Source organism: Athene noctua, chromosome 4 (genome assembly GCF_965140245.1).
Source record: "Athene noctua chromosome 4, bAthNoc1.hap1.1, whole genome shotgun sequence".
Lineage (NCBI taxonomy): Eukaryota > Metazoa > Chordata > Aves > Strigiformes > Strigidae > Athene > Athene noctua.
The window spans coordinates 27394919-27418390 of NC_134040.1; the positions used below are offsets into that span (position 1 = coordinate 27394919).

Consider the following 23472-nt stretch of genomic DNA (forward strand, 5'->3'; position numbering starts at 1 on the left):
ATGATATTTCTTTTAATTGCATAAATGGTTGCACGCAGTTTCTGAAAAGAAGCTACTGCTCAGTTTTTGCTAAACAATGTTAACTGAAGTTTTTTCATCATGAATATTGATAGATCATGGCTGTCTGGTGTTTTAAACCAGGTAAGAAAAGAAAGGAAAGGAACAGCAAGGGGTTTTTTGCTTTTGTTTTCAAGTCAAACAATGACTGATAGGGATGACTGTTTTAGGAATGCTAGTTATTTATGGTCCAGCCTTATTTGTTGTGTAATAAGATCAGTTTCATGAATTTATAAGTGTTATTTTTCCAAGAAAGTATACTTGGATTGTTATTAGCCTTAGTCTTCAGTTGCTGTTAGGGCAATAACTAATTGCCTGATGGAATGATAGTTATGTAGTCCATGCTTCAGGAATTATCTGATCTTTGAGTAATTCGAATAGTATGTTAAATTAGGAGTATCTCATTATATTAACACAAACCTTCTTGAAAATTCTTCAATTTTTTTATATATATCACTTTCAATAAGGTTAGTTTTAATTTTGTTAATGACTGAGGATGTGTGTCAAGCCTCCAATGTTAGAGAGTGTTAAGGCATAAAAGAGTGGGTCTGTTGGTTTGACATGTTAAAATTGTAACGTTTTTGTTCTGATAGCTGTGTCAAGATGTATGAGACAAGGATGCAGTATTTGTATTTTCAAGTAGTACTTCTGATGTCTAAGTAGAAATCTCACTGAAATTACTGGATTTTCTTGTTTTCCAAATGGTAAGATTCACTTAACAGTACTGTAATTTATATTTTACTGTATTTTATTGAGTTGAATCCTCAGATTTCAAAACCAGCTCAAGTACTTTGTCTTCGTTCTAGCTCCAGCTTGTGACACAAGAGTTGTGGATTTTAGTTTAAATACTCTGTGTTTTAATGAGCTAGCTTTTTGTAAGTGAAAACGCTCTAGTTCCTTAGAATTGAATTACACCTTGAAAGCCTATGAGACTCGGGTGATAAGCAGCCATAAACTATATAGAATTTGTTATGTTTACTCATCTTAAATTTTGCATAAAACTTGCCCCAAACTATAAGTACACTGTTAAATTATTTTTTAAAAATTCAGGGTACTTTCTGAAATATGTTGCAAGTTGGTGCTCTTCTACAAGCTGCTAGGAGTTTACAGATTAGTGCTATATTAATGTCTTATTTATTTTTTTACTATTTCTGTCTTCTATTTTGAGAGCTTCAAACGTTGGAAATCTAGCAAAAATTGGTTTTTGATTGTCAGATTGGAAAGCAATATTAAGATATATTCCTACTTTGCTGTGCCAACCAAACTCTTTACTAAAGAGAAAAGTAGGTACTTCCGTATTTACAGTGATCTTTATTTTTATTTTACAGGACAAGATATGACCAATGCAGGCCAAAAGCAGTCTTTCCTTAAAGAGCCAATCCAAGTAAAAGGTAAAGAAATACTTCCTGTATTTACTGCTGTCTGCTAATTGTTGAAAAAGTTAATGTGTAAGGAAACTGTGATTCTTCTTCAGATGTGTAACAATTATGTGAAGAACATTTAAAAATACACTTGTATGTCAGCTTTATTTGGTGCCCAGTTGTTTGAAAATGACTCCTGAAAAATCAAATATAGCGGTATTCCTTCTAATTACTCACTCTTCTTTGTCTGTTTTTGATTGTTACATTTAAGATGATGAGTTTGTCAGGAAAAGACTAATCTGTTTTCTCTTATCAGTCTGTCATCCTTTCATGTTTTTAGGCATGTCCATTCACCATCTCATACTTGATCTTCCCCTGTTCCTTGTTCTAAGTCTTCCTCTGTTGCTTCTTATTGCTGAGTTAATCTAATCAGTGTTGCTTCTAAATATATTTTGACCACATGAACTGCCTAATCTGAGTCCTGTAATGCGCCTGTAGTAATGTGGCGGGTTGACCCTGGCTGGATGCCAGGTGCCCACTGAAACCACTCTATCACTCCTTTCCTCAACTAAACAGGGGAGGGAAAAACTATCACAAAAAACTCATGGGTTGAGATAGGGAGAGGGAGCTCACTCACCAATTACTTCCACAAGCAAAAGAGGCTCGACTTGAGGAAAGTTAGTTTAATTTATTACTAATCAAATCAGGGTAGGGTAATGAGAAATAAAAACAAAATCTTAAAACACCTTCACCCCACCCCTCCCTTCTTCCTGGGCTTTACTCCTGATTTTCTGTACCTCCTCCCCAAGTGGCGCAGTGGAACAGGGAATGGGGGTTGTGGTCAGTTCATCACATGTCTCTGCCACTCCTTCCTCCTCACAGGGAGGAGTCCTCACACTTTTTCCCTGTGCCAGTGTGGGGTCCTTGCCATGGGAGACAGTCCTTTGTGAAACTCTCCACCACGATTCCTTCCCACAGGCTGCAGTTCTTCATGAACTGCTCCAGCGTGGATCCCTTCCACGGAGTGCAGTCCCTGAGGCACAGGCTGCTCCAGTGTGGATCCTCCATGGTGTCTCAAGTCCTGCCAGCAAACCTGCTCCAGTGTGGGGTCTCTGTGGGGTCACAGCTTCCTTCGGGCATCCCCCTGCTCCAGCGTGGTGTCCTCCCCGGGCTGCAGGTGGAGATCTGCTCCCCCGTTAACCCCCGCGGGCTGCAGGGCACAGCTGCCTCACCATGGGCTGCACCGCGGGCTGCAGGGGAACCTCTGCTCTGAGCCTGGAGCACCTCCTCCACATCCTTCTCTGATCTTGCTGTCTGCAGAGTTGTTTCTCTCACATATTCTCACTCCTCTCTGGCTGCAATTCCTGGTTTTTGTTTTTCCCCTCTTAAATATCACAGAGGAGCTACCACCATTGCTGATGGGCTTGGCCTTGGCCAGTGCTGGGTCCATCTCGGAGCTGTCTGGTATTGACTGGTGGACATAGGAGAAGCTTCTAGCAGCTTCTCTCAGAAGCCACCTCTATAGCCCACCACCACCTAAACCTTGCCATGCAAATCCAATACAAGTAATTACATGCTTTTGTCTTTAGTTATGTGTTTAAAAACGTAGTGGATAAAATAAAAGTGTAAGTTTCTTTGAGGTTTTTAATTTATCATGACTTGATTTCACTCTGTCTTCACTCACTCTGATAGTTTTTATTATGGTATTGTGAGAATTATGCTTTTAAAAACTCCTGTGCCTTCTATGTATGGAAAGAACTTTATCAAAATAGAAATTGCCATTTCTCTTTAAACTCTGTCAAAAAAAAGAAATCTCTGGAGTGAAAGTGACTCAACAGGCTGTAAACTGTATCAAAATTCTTTCTCATTTTTTTCCCCAATCTAAAGAAGCATCAAATCATAATACTTGTTGATAACAAGGTGAGATCAGTGTCTCTCTATGTATATTTTCTGTACAGTTTTGTCTCCCTCCTTTATGTCAGTTTCTTTGGGTCTGTTGTCAGTATATGCATGCAGGGGAAATGTACAACATAGGAGAAATTAGGTAGACTAGAATAATTGTAAAAATATATCTTGCAGTGAGAAGAGACTTTTGCCTTTGTAGAGTATAGATGTACAAGCAAGAGTGTTTGTATTTAAAGAACAGTGTCTAGAAAGTGGAATTCTAGTTTTTAGATGCTGCTGTGACTTAGAAACTTACTGACCTAAGTATTACTAAAACAATAACATTTTTAAAGGATCACGGATCTTAAAAATGTGTGCTCTTTAACGTGTTTTATGTACATCATCTTTTATTGGGCTTTTTCCTCTTGGAAAGACCAAATTGATTTTTTTTTTCCTTCACATTTATTGCCAATTTTGTTATTTGAACTAGGTGTAGGGTTGTTGAGATATTCTGCAATGTACAATTGGTTATAGTATTTTCTTTTAATGAAATTTACTTGTGTTTCTGAAAGATGGATTAGTAAGTGGTAAATCCACAAGTTTTTTTACTAAGGTTAACATATTTTGGATATATATCTGTTTTAAATAAGAAAGACGGGAAGCATTCTTAATGCTCATCCTGTCCTAACCTTAGTGAATGATGGACTGTTTTTAGAAAATCATTTCTTTGTCACCTTTGCTCAGGAGCATTGTGGGATGAATGTGATTACTCAAGTACTTAAATTGTTTAAGTTCAAACTGGATGACAGAAATCAGATTATTGTGGTAAATACTGATATCTGTAGTGTTAATGCATTGTTGAGTGTCAAGCAGTGTATTTTGCTTTTAAGCTTGCAAAACTCAGAAATAAGGCAATGTAGAACTCTAGGAAGATTTTTCTGAAAGTCTTTAAATGCAGTATCTTCCTGTAAGTATCCTGTGACTAAAGTTCTGGATTAACTATAGCAATCATATAAATCCTGTGGTATGCAGGAAGTTCATGTGTACTCATAAGTCTTCTCATCTGCAGAATTTGAGGTTTTCAGTTGTGTTCTTTAATGTTATATCCTTCAGAAATTGTAACTCTTCTTCCAATAAGCATGTTTTTAGTGGAAGTGAGTGTATAGTGACTTACACTTGAAAATAAGATGAAGTTATGTATGTATAGAGAAGTAGGAAATAATGGCGTAAATTTAAAATTCCATTTATCCTTTTTCTGAATACAGTGGTATTCTTTTCCTTGTGCATGAAAATCTAATGTGATAAGAGTACATCCTCTAGACATGAAAAACATTATAAATAAAGAATGTATATCTTTAATTGTTATAAATGCCCAATACTAAATGTGCTAATTTTGAAAGTAACAGTTGAGAAAAATGATATATGGAGTCTGTCTCATTTCTCTGTATGGTCCTCAAAGGTGAGAAATCTTACCTTCAGAAGGTGGAATTGGTAAATATTGGAAAAAAAGAAATGAAGCTCTGTGTTGCCATTTCAGCTGCTAGAGCAAGGGTTTCCAAATTGCCATGTTTGAATGCTATCTTAGTAACCAAACACCATCTCTGACATGAAAGTTGGAGAAGTTGCTGAGAGTGGCAGTTAATGTGTGTCACATGTTTGAGCGCCCTGAACTACAATTTAGCAAGTAGTGTTTTTGGAGGTAAATCATTCTACTCTCACTCATTTCCCCAGTGAAGAACATCCCTTTCTCTTTCACTGTAAGTCTTCTATCTCGCTGCAAGCATTGTTTTTCTCATCTCCACTTGAAAGTACCATGATATGACACTAGATCGAATTAACTTTTGAAGTTTCCATGAGTGACTTAACTTGCTTATCTATTTTTGTTTTTAAGTGAAAGCAGTCCTTAAAAAAAGAGAGTATGGACCAAAATACACACAGAATAACTTCATCACTGGAGTCAGAGCAATAAATGAGTTTTGTCTTAAATCCAGGTATGATGGGGCTGAGTTGAAATTTAAATTGTGAATATTTATTTGTTCGTATGTGCTTCAAAAGTAATTGTGATTGTAGAGTAATTTTTGCACAGCAACTTTTTCTAAACGCTTTTGTGGTATTATGATCGTGTCTGAGGTTAGTTCTTGTTTACTTAGTGTTACAGTGGATTAGGGACTTGCACTTAGTTTGCACGTTTCCATATAACTCTTGTTCCAGCATTTTGGGGTCATGATGGTTTGATGTGAACGTCTCTAAAAGATCAGTGGAAACTTCATGTTACATGAGGTCTGTAATTTGGAATAAAATGTAATCTGGTTCCTTGTAACCTAACTGTTGTTACTTGATACGTACTTACTGCCTTTTACTATATGCCGTGCCTGCCAGCAGGTCTTGCTGAGTTTTGCTGTAGTTGAGATGTCTTGTCAGATTTCGTATGTTATGTGTGTGACCCATATTAAATCTAAAGGCACAGCAGCTTGGTTTATAACTTTTTATGCTGTTACTGTCCTTCCCAGTTTTTACATACAGTGTATGTCACCAAACTTGGTCTTTGCTGAAAATCCAGTGACAACTTACGTTTAGTCCTTTGTCATATTTTTACTGTAATTGACTTGTGCAGAGAAATAACTTGATACAGCTTTGCTGGATTGACCATAAGGGTGTAAAAAAAAAAAAAAACCAAACCCAAACCCAGAAGAAAAAAGCAAAAAGGACTAGATAATTGATTGAGCTAAAAATGAAATGTTCTGTTGTATTTAAATAAAAAAAAAAAATCCCTGATATTTCTCAGTATAGATGCCCTAATGTGTAGCTCAGCACAGAAAATCTTATCTGTTCCCCTAAGTAGCTTTACTATCTCCAGCCTTTTGCAGCTTGTGCTGGGTGTGTACATTCTGAGGTTAAATTTCTTAACTTTTCATGTCATGTGACTTCTGATTTCCATTTAGAGATGTTAAACCATGAACCTTCTTGTTTAGCACTTGTGCACATTATCCATTACATGCAGATCATGGGGAGTTTTATTATTCAATGTTTTATCACTTTGTCTTCCATGTATTTCATAGCGTGAGGACATGATTTGGACTTCCGAGTGTGGAAAACACAGTGGTTTTCAATAGCATCCTGGAGATTGCTTGCTTCATGTTTGCATGTCTATTCTTTTTGGTTCAAGTAAACAACTTAGGTTTTTTTGTACTGCAAATTAATAATATCAAAATTGTGGAAGATCACCCACACATAAAAGTAAAATGATGAAGAAAAGTAAAAATATGAACTACTTCTTGCACTAAACTGTTTGTCTGTTTTCCTTAGTGATTTAGACCAGCTGAGGAAAATTAAACGACGAAGCCCCCATGATGACACTGAGACTTTCACTGTGTACCTGAGATCGGATGTAGAGGCAAAGTAAGAACATTTTTATGAAGGAAAGTGTTTGGATCATTTAAAATGGATTATACGAGAGAGAGAGAGAATAAAACCTTTAAAAGTCAGGTTTACAGTGAGAAAGGGCAATAATGTTTTCCATTTTCTCTCCACATTTTCTATCCTCATTATTGTAATAATTACATGGTGTATATAACACTGGAGGTTTTTTCATGTGTGCAGAGATTAAGTGCTTGCCCTCAGCCACCTTGTGCCCAGCTTTTTATTCTGTAAAGTAGTCTGCGTAGCTTCTTATCAGAAAGAATGATGTGATGTCCTGCTTTTAGGAAAGGCATTTGTGATGTAGTCAAACTGAAAAGAAGTTGTGTAAATGGAACCACTGTTAAATTACCTTTACTCTAATCAGGTCTCTTGAAGTTTGGGGTAGTCCAGAGGCTCTTGCTAGAGAAAGAAAACGACGTAAAGAGGCAGAGATCAAGTACAGAGAAAGTGAGTATAGAGTTTTCAAATAACTTCAAATGTAAACAAGAAAGTATGATTGTGAGAAATCTACTAGATGGTGTTTGTTTCATTGAGAGCATAGAAGTTTGGAATTAGTAAGTGCTGATAAGGTTTTATAGTGTAGTGTTAGAGTAACACATTACTATCTATTTAGATATAGTCTTTTACTATCCTATTTATCATCTATGCGATATAGCAAGAATATACCTTCAGTTGAGATCTGTAGTCATACTTACTTTTTGGGGGACTCTCAATTTTTTAGTTTATAATTAACATCTTCAGTAGATTTGGATTTTTTTTAATTGAGAATTTTGAAAAGATTTAGAACCAGTCCAAATCTTTATACCATACTGTTATTTATTTATTTTTCCTCTGAAATCCGTTCAGTTTACCTTTGTGCTTCAGAAGTGGGCGAAATACTCCCAAATTACCTTTTTGCTTAAAATTATTGTTGTCATCCTTGCTGGTATTATCAATAACGGGTATAGTCAAATCAGTACTTTACAATGGGTTTTGATCTGTCTAGTCAATTAAAATCACAGGAGAGGCAGTATACCTTCAATGTACTTATTCCAATTACGCACCTTAAAATTAGAGGTCTTTTTTTTTTTTTGGAAACAGTTGTGCCACTGGAACACCCTCCTAGTAAAAAGGCTAGAGCTTCAGGCACTTGTTAAGGTACCTGTGTTTGTACTGAGAGTGTAGTCAGTAGCTTCAAAATTTTTAGTGACCAGCAGAGTAATTCTTGGACATAATCCAAAAAATGAGATTAAAAAAATACTACTCAGTCATAATAGCATACTGAAATAACGTATACTTGAAGTGGTAACTCCCTTTTTTTACAGGTTGTCCTTGTACTCTGTGGTCTTTTTTTTATTCTATTTAAATTACTGTGTACAATGTATTTTGTATAACTTTGTAGGGGAGAATCTAGCACTACAGCTTCTAGATACTGTAGTGTACTGATGTTTGTTTTGAAGTTACTGAACATCATTAGTGGATGGAAAAATACTGACTTTAGAGACTTGCTTTTAAATGTCCTTCCCCCTCTCCTTCGTGGTTAAGGGGTGGGAGTGGGGCAGTAGAATGCCTGGATTTGGTGCAGTGTCTTTTGAGTTTTTCCCTCTGTATATCATCCTTTGCTGATAGAAATGGCAACGATGTATAGCATCGTAACATGATTTATTTAGCATTTTGCATGAGTATGTAACAGTATGTGTTTTCTGTTTTAACAATACCAGCAGTGGAGTTTTCCAAAAAGAAAGATAGACCATTTAGATCTTACTTCTATGCAACAGCCCACTTCTAGTAAGACATCAATTCTTGAAACTACTGGTTACTAGTATGTATTCATGATAACAATTTTGTATTGCAGATCTATTTAGAAACCAAAGGCTGTTGAGGGAATACAAAGAGTTCTTTGGAAATACTAAGGTAAGAGGTGTTTTAAAAGTTTTGTCTAGAAAAATACCACAACATGTACTATGACACCTTTTGAAGGAAAAAGTTGTGAAACAGTTGCATAAGCTTAACTAACTGAATATTGTTGGAAGATTTATTTGCACTGTAATATACCAGATCTATTTCTGGTTGTAATGAGTGGCAGATGTTTTGATGCCAGTTTAAACGGATTCCCACTGTGGAAATGTAATCCACCAGTAAGTTTTTCGGTGTGGGTTTTTTTTTCCAGTCAATTGCCTTCTTATTAACAAAATTGCAGCTGTGTTTGACTTCATCTATGGCTTATAAACATGTAGAATAAATATATTGTTATTTTAAAGAAATGAAATGGGTTTCTTAAGGGAAAAAAACCCCAAAACATTAACACTTTGCTCTATGCCCTACTGGCTCTTTCTCTTTGCTTAAGCAGACCCATTCCAGGTGCTCAGCTATGCTGTAATGATTTTTTAATCTTTCTACTGCACAGATGGCTCCTGTCATTATGGTTGCAGTGGCCCCTGCTGGAGGCTGTGTTGATTGTTTATCCTTTTTATAGCCATCCGTTTGTAGAAATGTGTAAGACCTAACTGCAGTTTGGGTGAGCATTCAGTAGTAAATTAGAAGACTTCAATCTGTAGCTTCACTTTTGCAATACAGGGCAATGCAAAGTTTTTATTTAATAATTTCTATGGTAGGTCCTTCATGAGATCAATATCTGGTTATTTTGTTTTAATAATCTCTTATTTCTTTATGTAGCCACGCTCCAGTGCAGCAGCTATGTTTTTCAAGGGACCAGGGAAGGTCGTAATGGTAGCTATTTGCATGTAAGTTTAAAAATAATAATTTTGTTTATGCAAGTAGAAAACAATTTATTTTTATTATCCTGGATTTGAGAACAGTCTGGGTATTCAAGCTAAAGATACCAGTGTCTCTGTAACTAAAGGTAACAGATTTGTTTATTCATTGATGGTGGGAGAGAGTTTGGGTAAATACATTCATCAATATAGCAACGTCAGGGTTAGAATATACATCTGATCAGAGAAGAGCAAATTGTTTGAAGTTGATCAGACTAAACAGTTCATTAAAGGAAAAACTAAAATTTTGAAGGATATGGAGAGGTAAGCATTTAAAGTTACCCTTTTTTCTTGCTCTTTCTTGAGAGGAAGCTTTTCATATGTTTCAAATAGTCTTCCCTATAACCAACAGAAAATAACTCACTTCTCTCTTTGCTGTTATTCAGTTCTTTTCCTCTATAACTGGTAAGGGGATATTTTAAGAGGTTTTTGCCTTTCACATGCTTTATGTGTTTGAATGAAACAAAACTAATGATCCTGATTTAAAGCGAATGAACACCGAGTCTCTGGCATAGAATACACAGAAGTGTGTTAAGTTTCTATCATGAAATGATGGCTAAAATTTACTTGCCATAAAATCTGTGAATTTTTAAAACGAATTTGATTTTATAAAAGGTATTTATTTGCTAAGACACTATCGATATAAGAGAGCAAAATAGAAAGATGGGGAAAACTCTTTTTTGGCACAGGAAACAACATACTGAGCAGGACATAACTTGAGTTTTCATACAAAACTATATTATTTTTGCTTGGGGGGAAAAAACTACAAAGCTCCTTTGACTGAAAGCTTCCCTCTTTCTTTATTGAGTAATCTACTAGTAACTATTCAGAGCTTTCTAAGTTAAAAACATGTAAGAACTACTAGTACGGATGTTTCTAATGGAAAAAAAAAAAAGGGGGGGGGGGAGAGGATGTTCTATGGCCTTTTTCACTTCCTACACTTTCTTACAATGATCTAGAGAAAACAGAGCTTTCCTCCTGCTTTGTATATAGGGCGTTACTATAAAATCGTACTCCCTTCATAAATACCTTTTGGATGATTAGGTACTTTTATAGATGAATGCCCATCAGCCAGTCCAGCAGAAGTTGTAGAGCCTGTTTTATTCCTCAGTCATCTTTTTGTGGAGATTTTATAGAAGTTAAAGGATCTTGTGCCCCTCAAATATCTGATGACTTTTCAGAGATTTAAGTCAAGGCCACCATCAGTGCTCCTTTGTGGCCTTGATACCAGCATGATTTTTAATGGTTTCTGGTTTTGGGTCAAGAAAGGCCAGTCTGTCTTAACTTCTCCAGTTGGAGTGATTTGGTAGGCTTTTCACAAACTTCAGGCTTCCTCAGTGAGGATGAAATGTAGTTCAGTCAAAAGCAGAGTCCTCTATGGATCCACGTGTAAGGGTATAGACCAGCTGCACTGGCACACTCTTATGTTGTTAATAGAATTCTGTGAGTGAGGAAAAGCTTTGAAGCTGTTAGAGAAAGACACAAAGGTGGTAATGTTTTTTTTTATCAAAAAGGGAATGATTAGCAAAACATTCTTCAGAGTTCAGCATTGTTGAAGTGATTTCATTGACATACTAATGCTTTACCTTTTAAACAATACAAAATTTGCATAATATATAATATTTAAAAAACCCCTTAGTGTTTAGTATGTTCAGTAATGTCACTGCTTCTTCAGAAATAGATGCGATGAAATGTGTTGAGTTCTCAGATCTAGAGCCTAAATAGAAGACTTTTTCCATAGATTCATAATGGATTTTCAGTTTCAGTTTTTCATGTTGACATTTATTTTTCTACTGTTCTTTCTTCAAAAGCCTAAATATTTTATGTAGGTAGACAGGGATGGTTGTGTAAATCAGACCAGTTCTTTCTAGACCGTTATCTTATGCTGCAAGGTAGAGTATAAAAAATGGTATATCACATGATGGTACAATTCCCTATATATAGATTTCTCATTTCTCCATGTTTCCTGTTCCCCCTATACATTTTTAGGGTTTTGAGGTAATTATCTTTGAAACAGATTTGGAATTATAATTATTTAAAAGCAAGTATTAATGCCCTTTAATTTTTTCAAGTTTACATTTCACTCAGGATAGATTTATTTGGATATGTTTTAAATGTAATTTATATTGTTAAGTTAGGAACTTTGATTTGAATCATTGATTCTGATCTACTTTTTGGCATTTGTGTATTTTTTGTTTTGTTTTGTTTAGTTTTTTTCCCCAAAGAAAGGCTGATTTTGTTCATGTATCAGCATTGTAAAGATACCAATTAAATTTAGACTCTACACTAAAATTGACAAAACTTTTGACATCAAGGACGACTGTCTCTTTCAACACCTCTTGTTTGTTTTTTCCCATTTTGTTGGTGAATGCCTTCTGTGTGGACTTTGGAGTACAGTAATAAACAGTCATGTTGAATGAAACTGCTTATTTTCTGGGTGCAGAAGAGAGGCTTCTTAGAAAATGCTGTAAAGTACTAGTTTTTATAAGCAAGAGAATTGTACCTAATGAATCATGTGTGTTTTTTTCTTTTGTTGTTTTTTGACATGATGTCCAAAACATTACAATAAATGTTTTTCAGGCTTTACCTAGCTTTGGTTTAAATTCTGTTAAAATTTCCTACTGTTTCAGGTCCATACAGGTAGAAATGAGGTAACTCATAAATAAATGAGTTTATTCAGTTCATTTTTGTACAATAGAGAAAATACTTTATCAATTGGTGGTCTCTAACATAAAACATAACTTTGTTTCAAGCTGATTCAGAGTATTTTAGCTGCCTTCTCAGAATCTGCTGGTTTTGGATTATTTTTCCTCTGCTGTTTAAAATATTTGTAGTATTTTTTCAACAGAATTTAGGCTTTTGTAGGGCTTATTATTTTCAAATGCAGTGGTGAATTTGTTTTTTTAAAGCAACACATATTTTACTTGCAATAAAAACCTGACTTTACCCTCCCTCAAACTAACTTTCATCTATTGTCTTATATTGATGTGAACATCTAGTCAGACAGGAAACACCAAATAGCCTTGATGGCTCTGTAGACTCACTAGGTTTTTTGTAATTATTTCCCATGTAGCACTCTTCATCTTTCTACCCTGTGTCTCCAATTTACTGAACATCATTAACAGGCTGATTTTGCTGGGCCTGACATTTGAAAATCTTAGTGTGGTTTCTTTTTAGATTTCTAGGATGTCAAATCCCCCCATGAACTTGGAATTAGTAGGGGTGACATAAAATACCAGCTGAGTGCCTGTTGTGTCATCTGAACAGGTGGGGGCCCCACAACTGAATTGTATCTTCAGATAAGCTGTCACCACCATTAATACAACTTTGAGAAGAACAATACAAAAGTCAAGAGACTGTGCTCATGAATCCCACTGTAATATATTTAATTTTCTTTCTATGCTAAAGATGCACTATGCTGTGAGTTGGAAGAACGTGTAATTAACACAGGGAGTTTAAATTAAGATTTAGTGTTACAAAGCCTGCCTTCCTTCTTGGGTTTTCCACTAACTTAAGCTTTTTTTTTTTTACTTCCTACCTATAAATTATGGTGATGCTTCACCTTCTCATGAGGTAATGTGACTAAATTAAAAATAGTAGAGCACATTCAGGTTCTTGGATAGAAGGAGATCAAGTAAGAGGTAGCACTGTTTTCTTTAAGAAGTGGATGTACTCTCACAGAAATTCTTTAAGGATTACCTTGGAAATTAATGTTACTTATTCAACTGTAAAATTTGGTATATGGCAGGGGGCTGGACTTGTGCTTTCTCTAACTTAAACGTAATTTCTTGACATGTGGTTGTTCAAAAGTGGAACTACAAGATGTTGTTAATACTTATTCAAATGAAATTGGTATAAATAATTTAAAAAATTGCCAATAAGCTAAACTCCAATATATTAAAAAAGGTAGAGAAGAATGTTAGAATTCTCTAGTCTGATTTTCTTTTCAATATAATCGTAGTAGTTAACCTACTGACTCTGATAATGAACGTTTGAAGTGAGAACGTAGACTCGTGTCTCAGTGCTGATGGTTACTTTTCTCCGTACAACATAACACAGTGCTTAGCCCAGTGAGCTTGTAACCTAAAAAAGACTTGACAAGTCACACTGGACATGTTAACGGAAAAGTTTCATAGATAACCTAATGATAGCCTTGTCTTCCTGTCTGTTGTCTTACATTTGTATCCTACTGGGAATTGCCCAAGCTGAGATTGGAGTGGGGAACCCTGCACTCCAGTGTTAGGAGGGGATGTATAGGAGGCAAACGACTGAATAAAAAGGAAATTGTTAAGGGTTGTATTCTCCCACTGTTATGCAATTAGTTGTTCTGAGTAGTGAATGTGATGGTAGTTTTCAGGAACTGTAACTTACTCAGGACTGCTTAGAAGTTAACAGTTTTGGAAACAATTTTGCATTGTACATCTTTACATATCAAGTGTAGCTGAAAGGGCGTTTTAGCAGTAACCATGCAGAAAATATACATGCCTTATCTGCCTGTACAAGTCTTTAATGATTAAACTAATAATTGGTTTCACCACTTTCTGGCAGGTAATGCATGATTATACAGCTTTTGTGGTTTTGCTGAAAATAATGCAGACCAAATATTCTGATTTTCTTTAGCTTATTTCTTCTTTTTGTTTTCAGAAATGGGTTGAATTTTTTCTTCAAGCTACTTGCTTGGGTATACACGGGTTCTGCAAGTATGTTTTCAGAAGCCATACATTCTTTAGCAGACACATGTAACCAGGTGAGTATTTTTTTCCATTCTGCTGAAGTTAGCACTTGTAATAAAGACAGATACTTACAGTAGTTGTATTGAAAGCAATAATTCAGTCTAGTAGTGATCCTTAGCATTTAAATAGTAAACACTAGAGAAATGAAACCAATTTTATTTAGGAGGACTACAGTGCATGGCAAAATACTTTTGTTTTTCTTTACAAAGTTTGCTCATAGATAATGTTGGCATTGTAGAGAAGCCTAGAAATTCCAAGTTTATTAGGCACAACTCTTATTAAAAATAACTCTCTGTGAGAGTCTATGACTGCTGCGGTGTGTATTTACAGTGGTCTTCCTATGCATTACCTGTGATCGTTTGTATTGTTTTGTATGGTTTGCATGCTTCCTAGAATTAATAGTAATATATTCTAGAAGGACAAAGCTAGTACTTAATATAGTGAAAATTTAAATAATTTTGATGTAAAACAGTCTTTAAGGTGTTTTTTAAATAAACAATTTAATCTGGGAGAGGGTATTCCTGTATTTTACTTTATTAAATGATTTCTTGTTTCAGTCATTCAGATTACAAAGCCTGCCCAGCATGAGACAAGCTCTTTGTGCATGCAGTAGGGGAAAGATGTACTCTTTTTCATGTGTGTAGTATAAATGTATACTTCTTAGCTTCCCAGAGAAAAAAACGAATCTCACTACGAAGTAATGTTATTGTTATATACAGTTTTTATCAAACTGTAGACAGTTGAAGGCATATTTTGACAGAAATTCATATTACTGACGAAATATTGCTTAAGCCCAGAGCTCTTCCTGTTGTTCCCCAGTGTGAGTGCAAAGATGCTATTACTCTTGTGAATATACTTGCCAGAACTAGGGGTTTCAACTAGTGGTTTCTATTTAGCTGGTCTTTCATTTTTTCTTTTTTTTATATTGATGCCAATAATTTGATGGAGGTTTTATAAACAGTAGAATAACTGACCCAGTCTAGCAGCTTTAAATGCAGAAGGAATATAGAAAGTCACCTGTAATTGTAAGTAAAATCTATATGAATGGTGTTTGGACTAGTATTTCTGCTAATGTAATACTATTTATAGTGCATCTACATTATTTCAAACTATTTGCCCCAATTACTTCTGTTCTTCTCTAAACTATTGTTTTTTCATATAAGTGATTTTTCCATTCTTCAGTTGCAATTTATTTTCCCTATAACTATCAAGATGAAAATGCACCAAAAGAGGTTGAAGAGGTTATAATATTAGTCATATAGGCAAACATTAGGAAATAATTCCCAGGACAGGTTTTAATTTTGTTTGTCACAATGTATATGCATAATGTAACCAGCCTTATCTTTAGGAAGTGGTGTCAGAACAAAATCTCAGTAATTTTAGTTACATGCTCATTCCTCTGCCTTGTTCTCTGCCCTTTCTGGATAAGAATGATGTCTCAGTCATCTTAAAGTATTACTTAAGTGCCTGAGTGCCTGTCCAGATAATAAAAAAAATTAAAATTGGGTGCTTTTTAATTTGCATTAAGAATTAAACAAGTCAGAATATAGATTTTGAAGGTATTTTTTAGAAATGAGTTGAAAGGATTTGTAGTAGGCCAAACTCAGCTACTTCATGGATCATGAGTAGGACTTGAAACTAAGACATCAATCTTATTTCAATTCCTGGGAAAGTTACGGAGCAAATCCTCCTGGGGGCTATCACAAGTCAAATGAAGCGTGTGATTGGGAAAAGCCAGCATGGATTCACCAAGGGCAAACTGTGCTTGACAAACCTGATCGCCTTCTGTGACAGTAATCTGCTCAGTTGATGTGGGTGAGTGGTGGACATTGTCTACCTGGATTTCTTCAAGGCTTTTGATAGGGTTCCCCACAGCCTCCTCCTAGAGAAACTGGTACGTTATGGTCTTAGACGAGTGGTCTGTGCAGTGAGTGGGGAACTGGCTGAGAGGCCACACCCAGAGGGTGGTGGTACGTAGCTCCTTTGCAAACCAGCAACCTGCCACAGGTGGGGTCCCCCAGGGATAGGTATTGGGCCGAGTGCTGTTTGATATAAGTGATCTGAATGATGGGATCATGTGTACCCTGGTGAAGTTTGCTGTCAAAACCAGAGTGAGTGGGGGAGTGGACACTTTGGAAGGGAGAGCCAGCCTGCAGGAAGACCTGGATGCGCTGGAAGAGTGAGCTAACAAGGACCTTACGAAACGCAGCAAGGACAAGTGTAAGGTCTTGCACCTGGGAAATCAGGAGTGCATCTACCTGGCTGGAGAGCAGCTCTGTGGAAAGGGACCTGCGTGTCCTGGAGGACAAGCAGCTCAATATGAATGAAGTGAGCAGTGAGCTGCAGTGGCAAAGAAAACCAAGAGGATGCTGGGTTGTGTCGACAAGAGCATCACCAGCAGAGATAAAGAAGTCATTATCCCACTCTGCTCAATGCTTGTCAGGCCACACCTGGAATATTGTGTTCAGTTTTGGTCCCTGCCATACAAAAAAAGATGTGTACAGGCTGGAGAGGGTCCAGAGGAGGGCTACAGAGATGATCAAAGGACTGTGAAGCCTGCCAGATGAGGAAAGGCTGAGAGAATTTGGCTTGTTCAGCTTTGAGAAGAGAAGGCTTAGGGGAGACCTTATCACTATGTTCCAGTATTTAAAGGGTGGCTACAAAGACGATGGAGACTCCCTTTATACAAGGAGTCATGTGGAAAAGATGAAGGATAATGGATACAAATTACTCCTGGGGAGATTCCAGTTGGACACAAGAGGAAAACTTTTCGCCATGAGAACAATCAGCCACTGGAATAATCTCCCCAGGGAAGCGGTGGATTCTCCAACATTGGACACTTTTAAGATCCAACTGGACAGGGTGCTGGGCCATGTTGTCTGGACAGTGCTTTTGCCGAAAAAGGTTGAACCAGATGATCCTTGAGGTCACTTCCAACCTGGTATTCTAAGATTCTGTGATGTACAAATATACCTCTTTCTTATTTGGTTAAAAGTTAACTTGAAATGCTCTTCCTGTCAGTTACTAGAATGACAGACTTTGTTACTTAGTTATCTCTTGGTAGAATAATGATGAGAATTTGAGCATCTCATTTTCTTTTGATGTTCCTAGACTGCCTTAACAGCCTCAGCACAAGTAGCCACATACCTGCCACATTTACTTTGATAGGTGGTGTAATGGACTCAGAGCTGGGCAGATAATATTACTGTGCAGGGACAAAATTAATGTTGCTTTTCCCACTATTTTCTTCAGTGTGCTTGAGGCATACATTATGATACCTTGAAATTTCCTCTTCTCTCAGTGTAGAAAGAATCTTTCTTGTTATAGTGGTTGATACAGCAAGGCTTTGGAAACAAAAAAAGTACTTAGATGCATGTCTGAAACTCTCCTGCAGCTCAAGCAAGAGGAGTCCTTGGATAGCTTGTGACTCATATAAAATGCAACAGTCTTGTATGCCTCCAAATTTGAGAAATGTATGGAACCTTAGAGCAGACTTAATATCTTAAAAAGCATTTTAATGTAATTTTGACTACCTTTTTGCTTCATTTGTACCTAGTATGCTTCTCTGTCCGGAAAGACTGAGTTGAGGACTCACATTTTGTTTGCTACTTTTCTTTAAATGGTTTTACATAACCTTTCAGCTGTTCCAGCTGTAAAGTGAAGACAGGGGTGTTACTAACTCAGTTTATGGGGAGGCAGCCTTAAAGCGTGTGATTTTCATGTGGTCAAGTGTGTCAATTTATAGGTGAAACAAGTTTGATAGTGGTATTATCTACCAGAATCACAGAATCATCTAGGTTGGAAAAGACCTTGAAGATTATCCAGTCCAACCATTAACCTAACACTGACAGTTCCCAACCACACCATATCCCTCAGTGCTATGTCAACCCGACTCCTAAACACCTCCAGGGATGGGGACTCCACCACCTCCCTGGGCAGCCCATTCCAACACCTAACAACCCGTTCTGTAAAGAAATGCTTCCTAATAATCCAGTCTAAACCTTCCCTGGTGCAGTTTGAGACCATTCCCTCTTGTCCTATCCCTTGTTAGCTGGTTCAAGAGACTCATCCCCAGTTCTCTGCAGCCTCCTTTCAGGTAGCTGTAGAGGGCGATAAGGTCTCCCCTCAGCCTCCTCTTCTCCAGACTAAACAACCCCAGTTCCCTCAGTTGTTCCCCATATGACATGTGCTCCAGAGCCTTCACTAGCTGTGTTGCCCTTCTTTGGACACACTTGAGTAATTCAGCGTCTGTCCACACTGTCCCCCAGTGAGGGGCCCAAAACTGAACACAGGAATCGAGGTGCGGCCTCCCCAGTGCCGAGTACAGGGGTAAGATCCCTTCCCTGTCCCTGCTGGCCACGCTATTGCTGACACAAGCCAGGATGCCATTGGCCGCCTTGGCCACCTGGGCACACTGCTGGCTCCTGTCCAGCCAGCTGTCAATCAACACCCCCAGATCCCTCTCTGACTGGCAGCTCTCCAGCCACTCCTCCCCAAGCCTGTAGCGCTGCTGGGGGTTGTTGTGGCCCAAGGGCAGCCCCCGGCATTTGGCCTTATTGAAACTCCTGCAGTTGGCCTCAGCCCATGGCTCCAGCCTGTCCAGGTCTCTCTGCAGAGCCTCCCTACCCTCGAGCAGATCAACACTCCCACCCAACTTGGGGTCATCTGCAAACTGACTGAGGGTGCACTCGATCCCCTTGTCTAGATCATCAATAAAGATGTTAAACAGGAGTGGCCCCAAAACCGAGCCCTGGGGGACACCACTTGTGACCGGCTGCCAACTGGATTTAACTCCGTTCACCACAACTCTTTGGGCCCGGCCGTCCAGCCAGTGTTTCACCCAGTAAAGTGTGTGCCCATCCAAGTCATGAGCAGCCAGTTTGACCAGGAGAATGCTGTGGGAAATGGTGTCAAAGGCCTTTCTAAAGCCAAGGTAAACTACATCTACAGCCTTTCCCTCATCAAATAAGCAGGTTGCCCTGTCATAGGAGATCAGGTTTGTCCAGCAGGACCTGCCTTTCATAAACCCATGCTGACTGGGCCTGAGCATCTCGTTGTTCATTATATGACTTCTAATGGCACTCGAGATGACCTGCTCCATGACCTTCCCTGGCACCGAGGTCAGACTGACAGGTCTATACTTTCCTGGATCATCCTTTCTGCCTTTCTTGTAGATGGGTGTTACATTTGCCACCCTCCAGTCCAATGGGACCTCCCCAGTTAGCCATGATTTCAGGTAAATTGTGGGCAGCAGCTTGGCGAGCACATCTGCCAGCTCTTTCAGCACCCTTGGGTGTAACCCATCTGGTCCCACAGACTTGTGTGCATCCAAGTGGTGCAGCAGGTCTCTGACCACCTCCTCTTCAACTGTGCTGACCTCAGTCTGCTTCCCCTCCCCATCTCCCAGCTCATGAGGCTGGGTGACCAGGGAACAGCCAGTTTTACCGCTAAAGACTGAGGCAAAGCAGGTGTTGAGCACCTCAGCCTTTTCCTCATCCTTAGTTACCATGTTTCCCTCTGCATCTAGTAAAGGAGAGAGATTTTCCCTAATTTTCCTTTTGCTATTAACGAATTTATAGAAACATTTTTTGTTATACTTAACAGCTGTAGCTAAGTTGAGCTCTAGCTGTGCTTTGGCTCTCCTAATGTTGTCCTTATATAACTTCACTATATTTTTATAGTCTTCATGAGAAACCTGGCCCCTCTTCCAAAGGCAATAGTTTCTCCTTTTGTTCTTGAGATCCAGCCAAAGGTCCCTGTTTAGCCAGGCTGGTCTCCTTCCCCACCTACTTGTTTTTCAGCACACGGGAACAGCCTGCTCCTGTGCCTTTGAGACTTCACTCTTGAAGTATGTCCAGCCTTCCTGGACACCATATCCTTCAGTGCAGCCTCCCAAGGGATTTTATTAATCAATCTTTTGAACAGGTCAAAGTTTGCCCTCCAGAAGTCTAAGGTGCATTTTTACTAACCCCTCTCTTTGTTTCTCGAAGGATCGAAAATGCGGTCATCTCATGATCGCTGCACCCTAGACGCCCTCCAACCTTTACTTCCCCCAGAAGCATTTCCCTGTTCACAAGAAGCAGGTCCAGGAGGGCACCTTCCCTGGTTGGCTGGCTCACCAGTTGTATGAGGAAATTATCCTCCACACATTCCAGGAACCTCCTGGATTGTTCCCTCTGTGCTGCGTTGTGTTCCCAGCAGATATCTGGGAGGTTAAAGTCTCCCACAAGAACAACAGCAAATGACCAGTGAGATTTCTCCCAGCTGTTTATAGAAATCTTCCACTTGTATGTGGAAGAGCTCTTTGTTTTTTGAAATGTGAAAGTTAAATGTTCCACTGGAAATGTGGTGGGGTTTTGCTCAAGTTTTGAGTATGTGGTTTTGGGAAAGATACAAGAGGAACCTTGCTGCCTCAAAGCAGCTTGCTGCTGTGAAGACTAAAGTGTCTAAATTTTAATACTTCTTATTATGTGTCAGTAATTCATAGTCCTAAAACAATGCTTTGTAAAATTGAGGTCTAGATTTATAACTCACTGCTTCATAATTTTAATACATGCCTAATCAAATGTATCCTAAATAGGTGTTTAGATAGCAAGAGGTTTTTATTTCTTCCTTCAAAATAATCTTTTTCTTTAGTCTGGAGAATACGAAGTTCACTACTGAAAGAAGCTGCATTGTAAAATTACTGGTTTAAATATAGTATGCCATCACCACAGTCTCTATAATTTCTCTTCAAGAGGGATTTATTTAAATAGCTTTGTTCTCCTGAACAACTTAATTCCTTCACATTGAAGCAACAATGTCTGTGATTGCACGTAATGTTCACTTTCAGTTGCAATTCTAAAATTATAATTAACAGTATATATACACACACACTATATAATTACCTATACATTATATATATAGGTATAATAACAGGTTTTTGGGAGTATTAGATTCTGATGACAGATTTTGAGGATTATATTCCAGCTGTAATAGAATACCAGTAACAAAGCGTACGTGAAGATCAGCAAATTGCATCTGCCTTTATCTTTCAAGTTCAGTTGATATAGAATGTTTATTTTTTTTTTTTTTTTAACAAAGGGTTTTTTTTTTCCTTTTGTCCTAAATAGGCATTGCTAGCTTTGGGCATCAGTCAGTCTGCGAGGACGCCTGACCCTAGTCATCCGTAAGCTTTTTGAGCAAATAATGATTTTGGTAATTATATATAGGTGTAAGATCAGTTCTTGTTTGTGCGTCACCTTGTTCTTTTTAATCTGCTGTTTTGTATAATTTCTGAAATGCATTGTTTCTGATTTTACGATAGATAAAATAAGAAGAGAGATTTTTTCCAAACTGCAGGAGTTATAGTTTCAGTGGCTTGATGAATGGTATATTTAATAATTTTTTTTTGTGGTATGCTTTTTGATGTGTATTATTTTAATTGACATAATTTCTTTAAGTTTTTCTGGGCTCTTCTACCTCTTCCAATGAATAGATTTACTTTGGTTGTAAACACCGTTACTGTGAATAACAGGATTTTTTTCTACATAAAAAGTGCTGTCCTGTTCCTGTTTTCAGCAAAGTGCTTTTGTGCAAGGCAGCTATTTGTCTCATAAGGAGATGTGTTTGATTTTATCTGAGTAACAGGGATATTATGATAAATTCTTACAACTTCATGAAAAGTTAGAAGCTATACTCTCCGTGATACTTTTTTGGTGTTGACCTGCTTTATGCTTCATGTGTCTGGGCAAGTCATTCATTTACTAATTTACAGAATTAGTTAAAATTTTCTTTATCAAGAGCATGAGGTAATTTGAAAAATATTTTAATCTTAAATGCAACGAATATTTAAATAAATTTCCTTCCCCTCACGTTTTTCCCTTCTTCCTCAGTTTAGTCTCTTATACTATTGGTTTTTAAATGTTGCTGTTTGTAGTAGCAGTTTATACCAAAAAAAGGAATCAAGGTACACATTTAATACTGCTTTAGCTCTTCCCACTACTCTTAAAAACTGCAAGTATTGAATGTCTGCAATTAGCTGAACTACTTAAAGATGTCATACATTTGTGATTCTCCCCCTGTACTCTGCTCTTGTGAGACCCCACCTGGAGCACTGTGTTCAGCTCTGGGGCCCCCAACATAACAACATGGACCAGCTGAAGTGGGTCCAGAGGAGGCCATAAAGATGATCAGGGGACTGGAGCACCTCCCTTGTGAGGACAGGCTGAGAGAGTTGGGGTTGTTCAGCCTGGAGAAGAGAAGGGTCAGGGGAGACCTTATAGCGGCCTTCCAGTACTTAATGGGGACTACAGAAAAGATGGGGAGGGACTCTTGATGAGGGAGTGAAGTGGTTGGATGAGGGGTAATGGTTTTAAAGTGAAAGAGGGTAGATTTAGATGAGATGTAAGGAAAAAATTCTTCACTGCGAGGGTGGTGAGACACTGGCACAAGTTTCCCAGAGAAGCTGTGGCTGTCTCCTCCCTGGCAGTGTTCAAGGCCAGGCTGGATGGGGCTTTGGGCAACCTGGTCTGGTGGAAGGTGTCCCTGCCCATGGCAGGGAGGGGTGGAACTAGAAGATCTTTAAAGTCCCTTCCAACACAAACTGTTCTGTGGTTCTATGAACTTTTATTCCTTTTAAATTAGCCTTATAGGCAGCCAGTGTACGTGTTTTATAAGGCTAGAGTTTTCATTTAGAAGTAGCATTTCAATAAAAGTGACAGGAATGTTGTTGACTTCTGTTTTTTTACGGTAGTGAAATCCTCAGTCTCTGCTCAGAAGCTAATAGAGCTGTGTAAATAGCTTGTTTAAAAACAAATTAGAAAAATATCTATGCTTGATGTCTTTGCATGTACTAGAGAGCCTTTTCCAGGTGTTGGTGTTTTCTCCTGTGGATTAGCTTGGATTTAGCAGCTTTGTCTTAAATAGATGCTCAGTCATATGATGATAATTTAAGACATGTAAAAATTAATGGAAAAAAACTTGTAGGTATGTTTGCAGAGATATAAATCTTATTTTCCTAAATCAGTTTCTTTGTTTCGATCTAGGTATGGTTTCACAAACATGCGCTATATTGCCTCCCTGATTAGTGGGGTTGGCATTTTCATGATGGGTGCAGGACTTTCTTGGTATCATGGGATCATAGGTTTACTTCACCCTCATCCTATAGAATCTCTTGTCTGGGTAAGCTAATCTTGTTTGATATGAATCTAACACTGGTGACATCATAGAAACTAATGGCGCAGTGTGAAATTCACTTTCTGAGTCAGTATGAATCCCAACACA

General features: G+C 37.9%; 1 protein-coding gene across 2 annotated transcripts in view; it reads left to right on the plus strand.

Moving 5' to 3' along the window:
* SLC30A9 (solute carrier family 30 member 9) overlaps positions 1-23472 on the plus strand; it is a 42432-nt gene that overhangs the window by 3077 nt on the left and 15883 nt on the right. For both annotated transcript variants that reach the window (XR_012633544.1, XM_074904719.1), the window contains exons 3-11: positions 1386-1448; positions 5194-5293; positions 6609-6701; positions 7087-7169; positions 8557-8615; positions 9378-9445; positions 14120-14222; positions 21321-21376; positions 23235-23370. Coding sequence is in view for 1 of the 2 variants with exons in the window: in XM_074904719.1 (XP_074760820.1) it covers positions 1386-1448; positions 5194-5293; positions 6609-6701; positions 7087-7169; positions 8557-8615; positions 9378-9445; positions 14120-14222; positions 21321-21376; positions 23235-23370 (761 nt within the window). In the remaining variant the exon portion in view is untranslated. The remainder of the gene's footprint in view (positions 1-1385; positions 1449-5193; positions 5294-6608; positions 6702-7086; positions 7170-8556; positions 8616-9377; positions 9446-14119; positions 14223-21320; positions 21377-23234; positions 23371-23472) is intronic.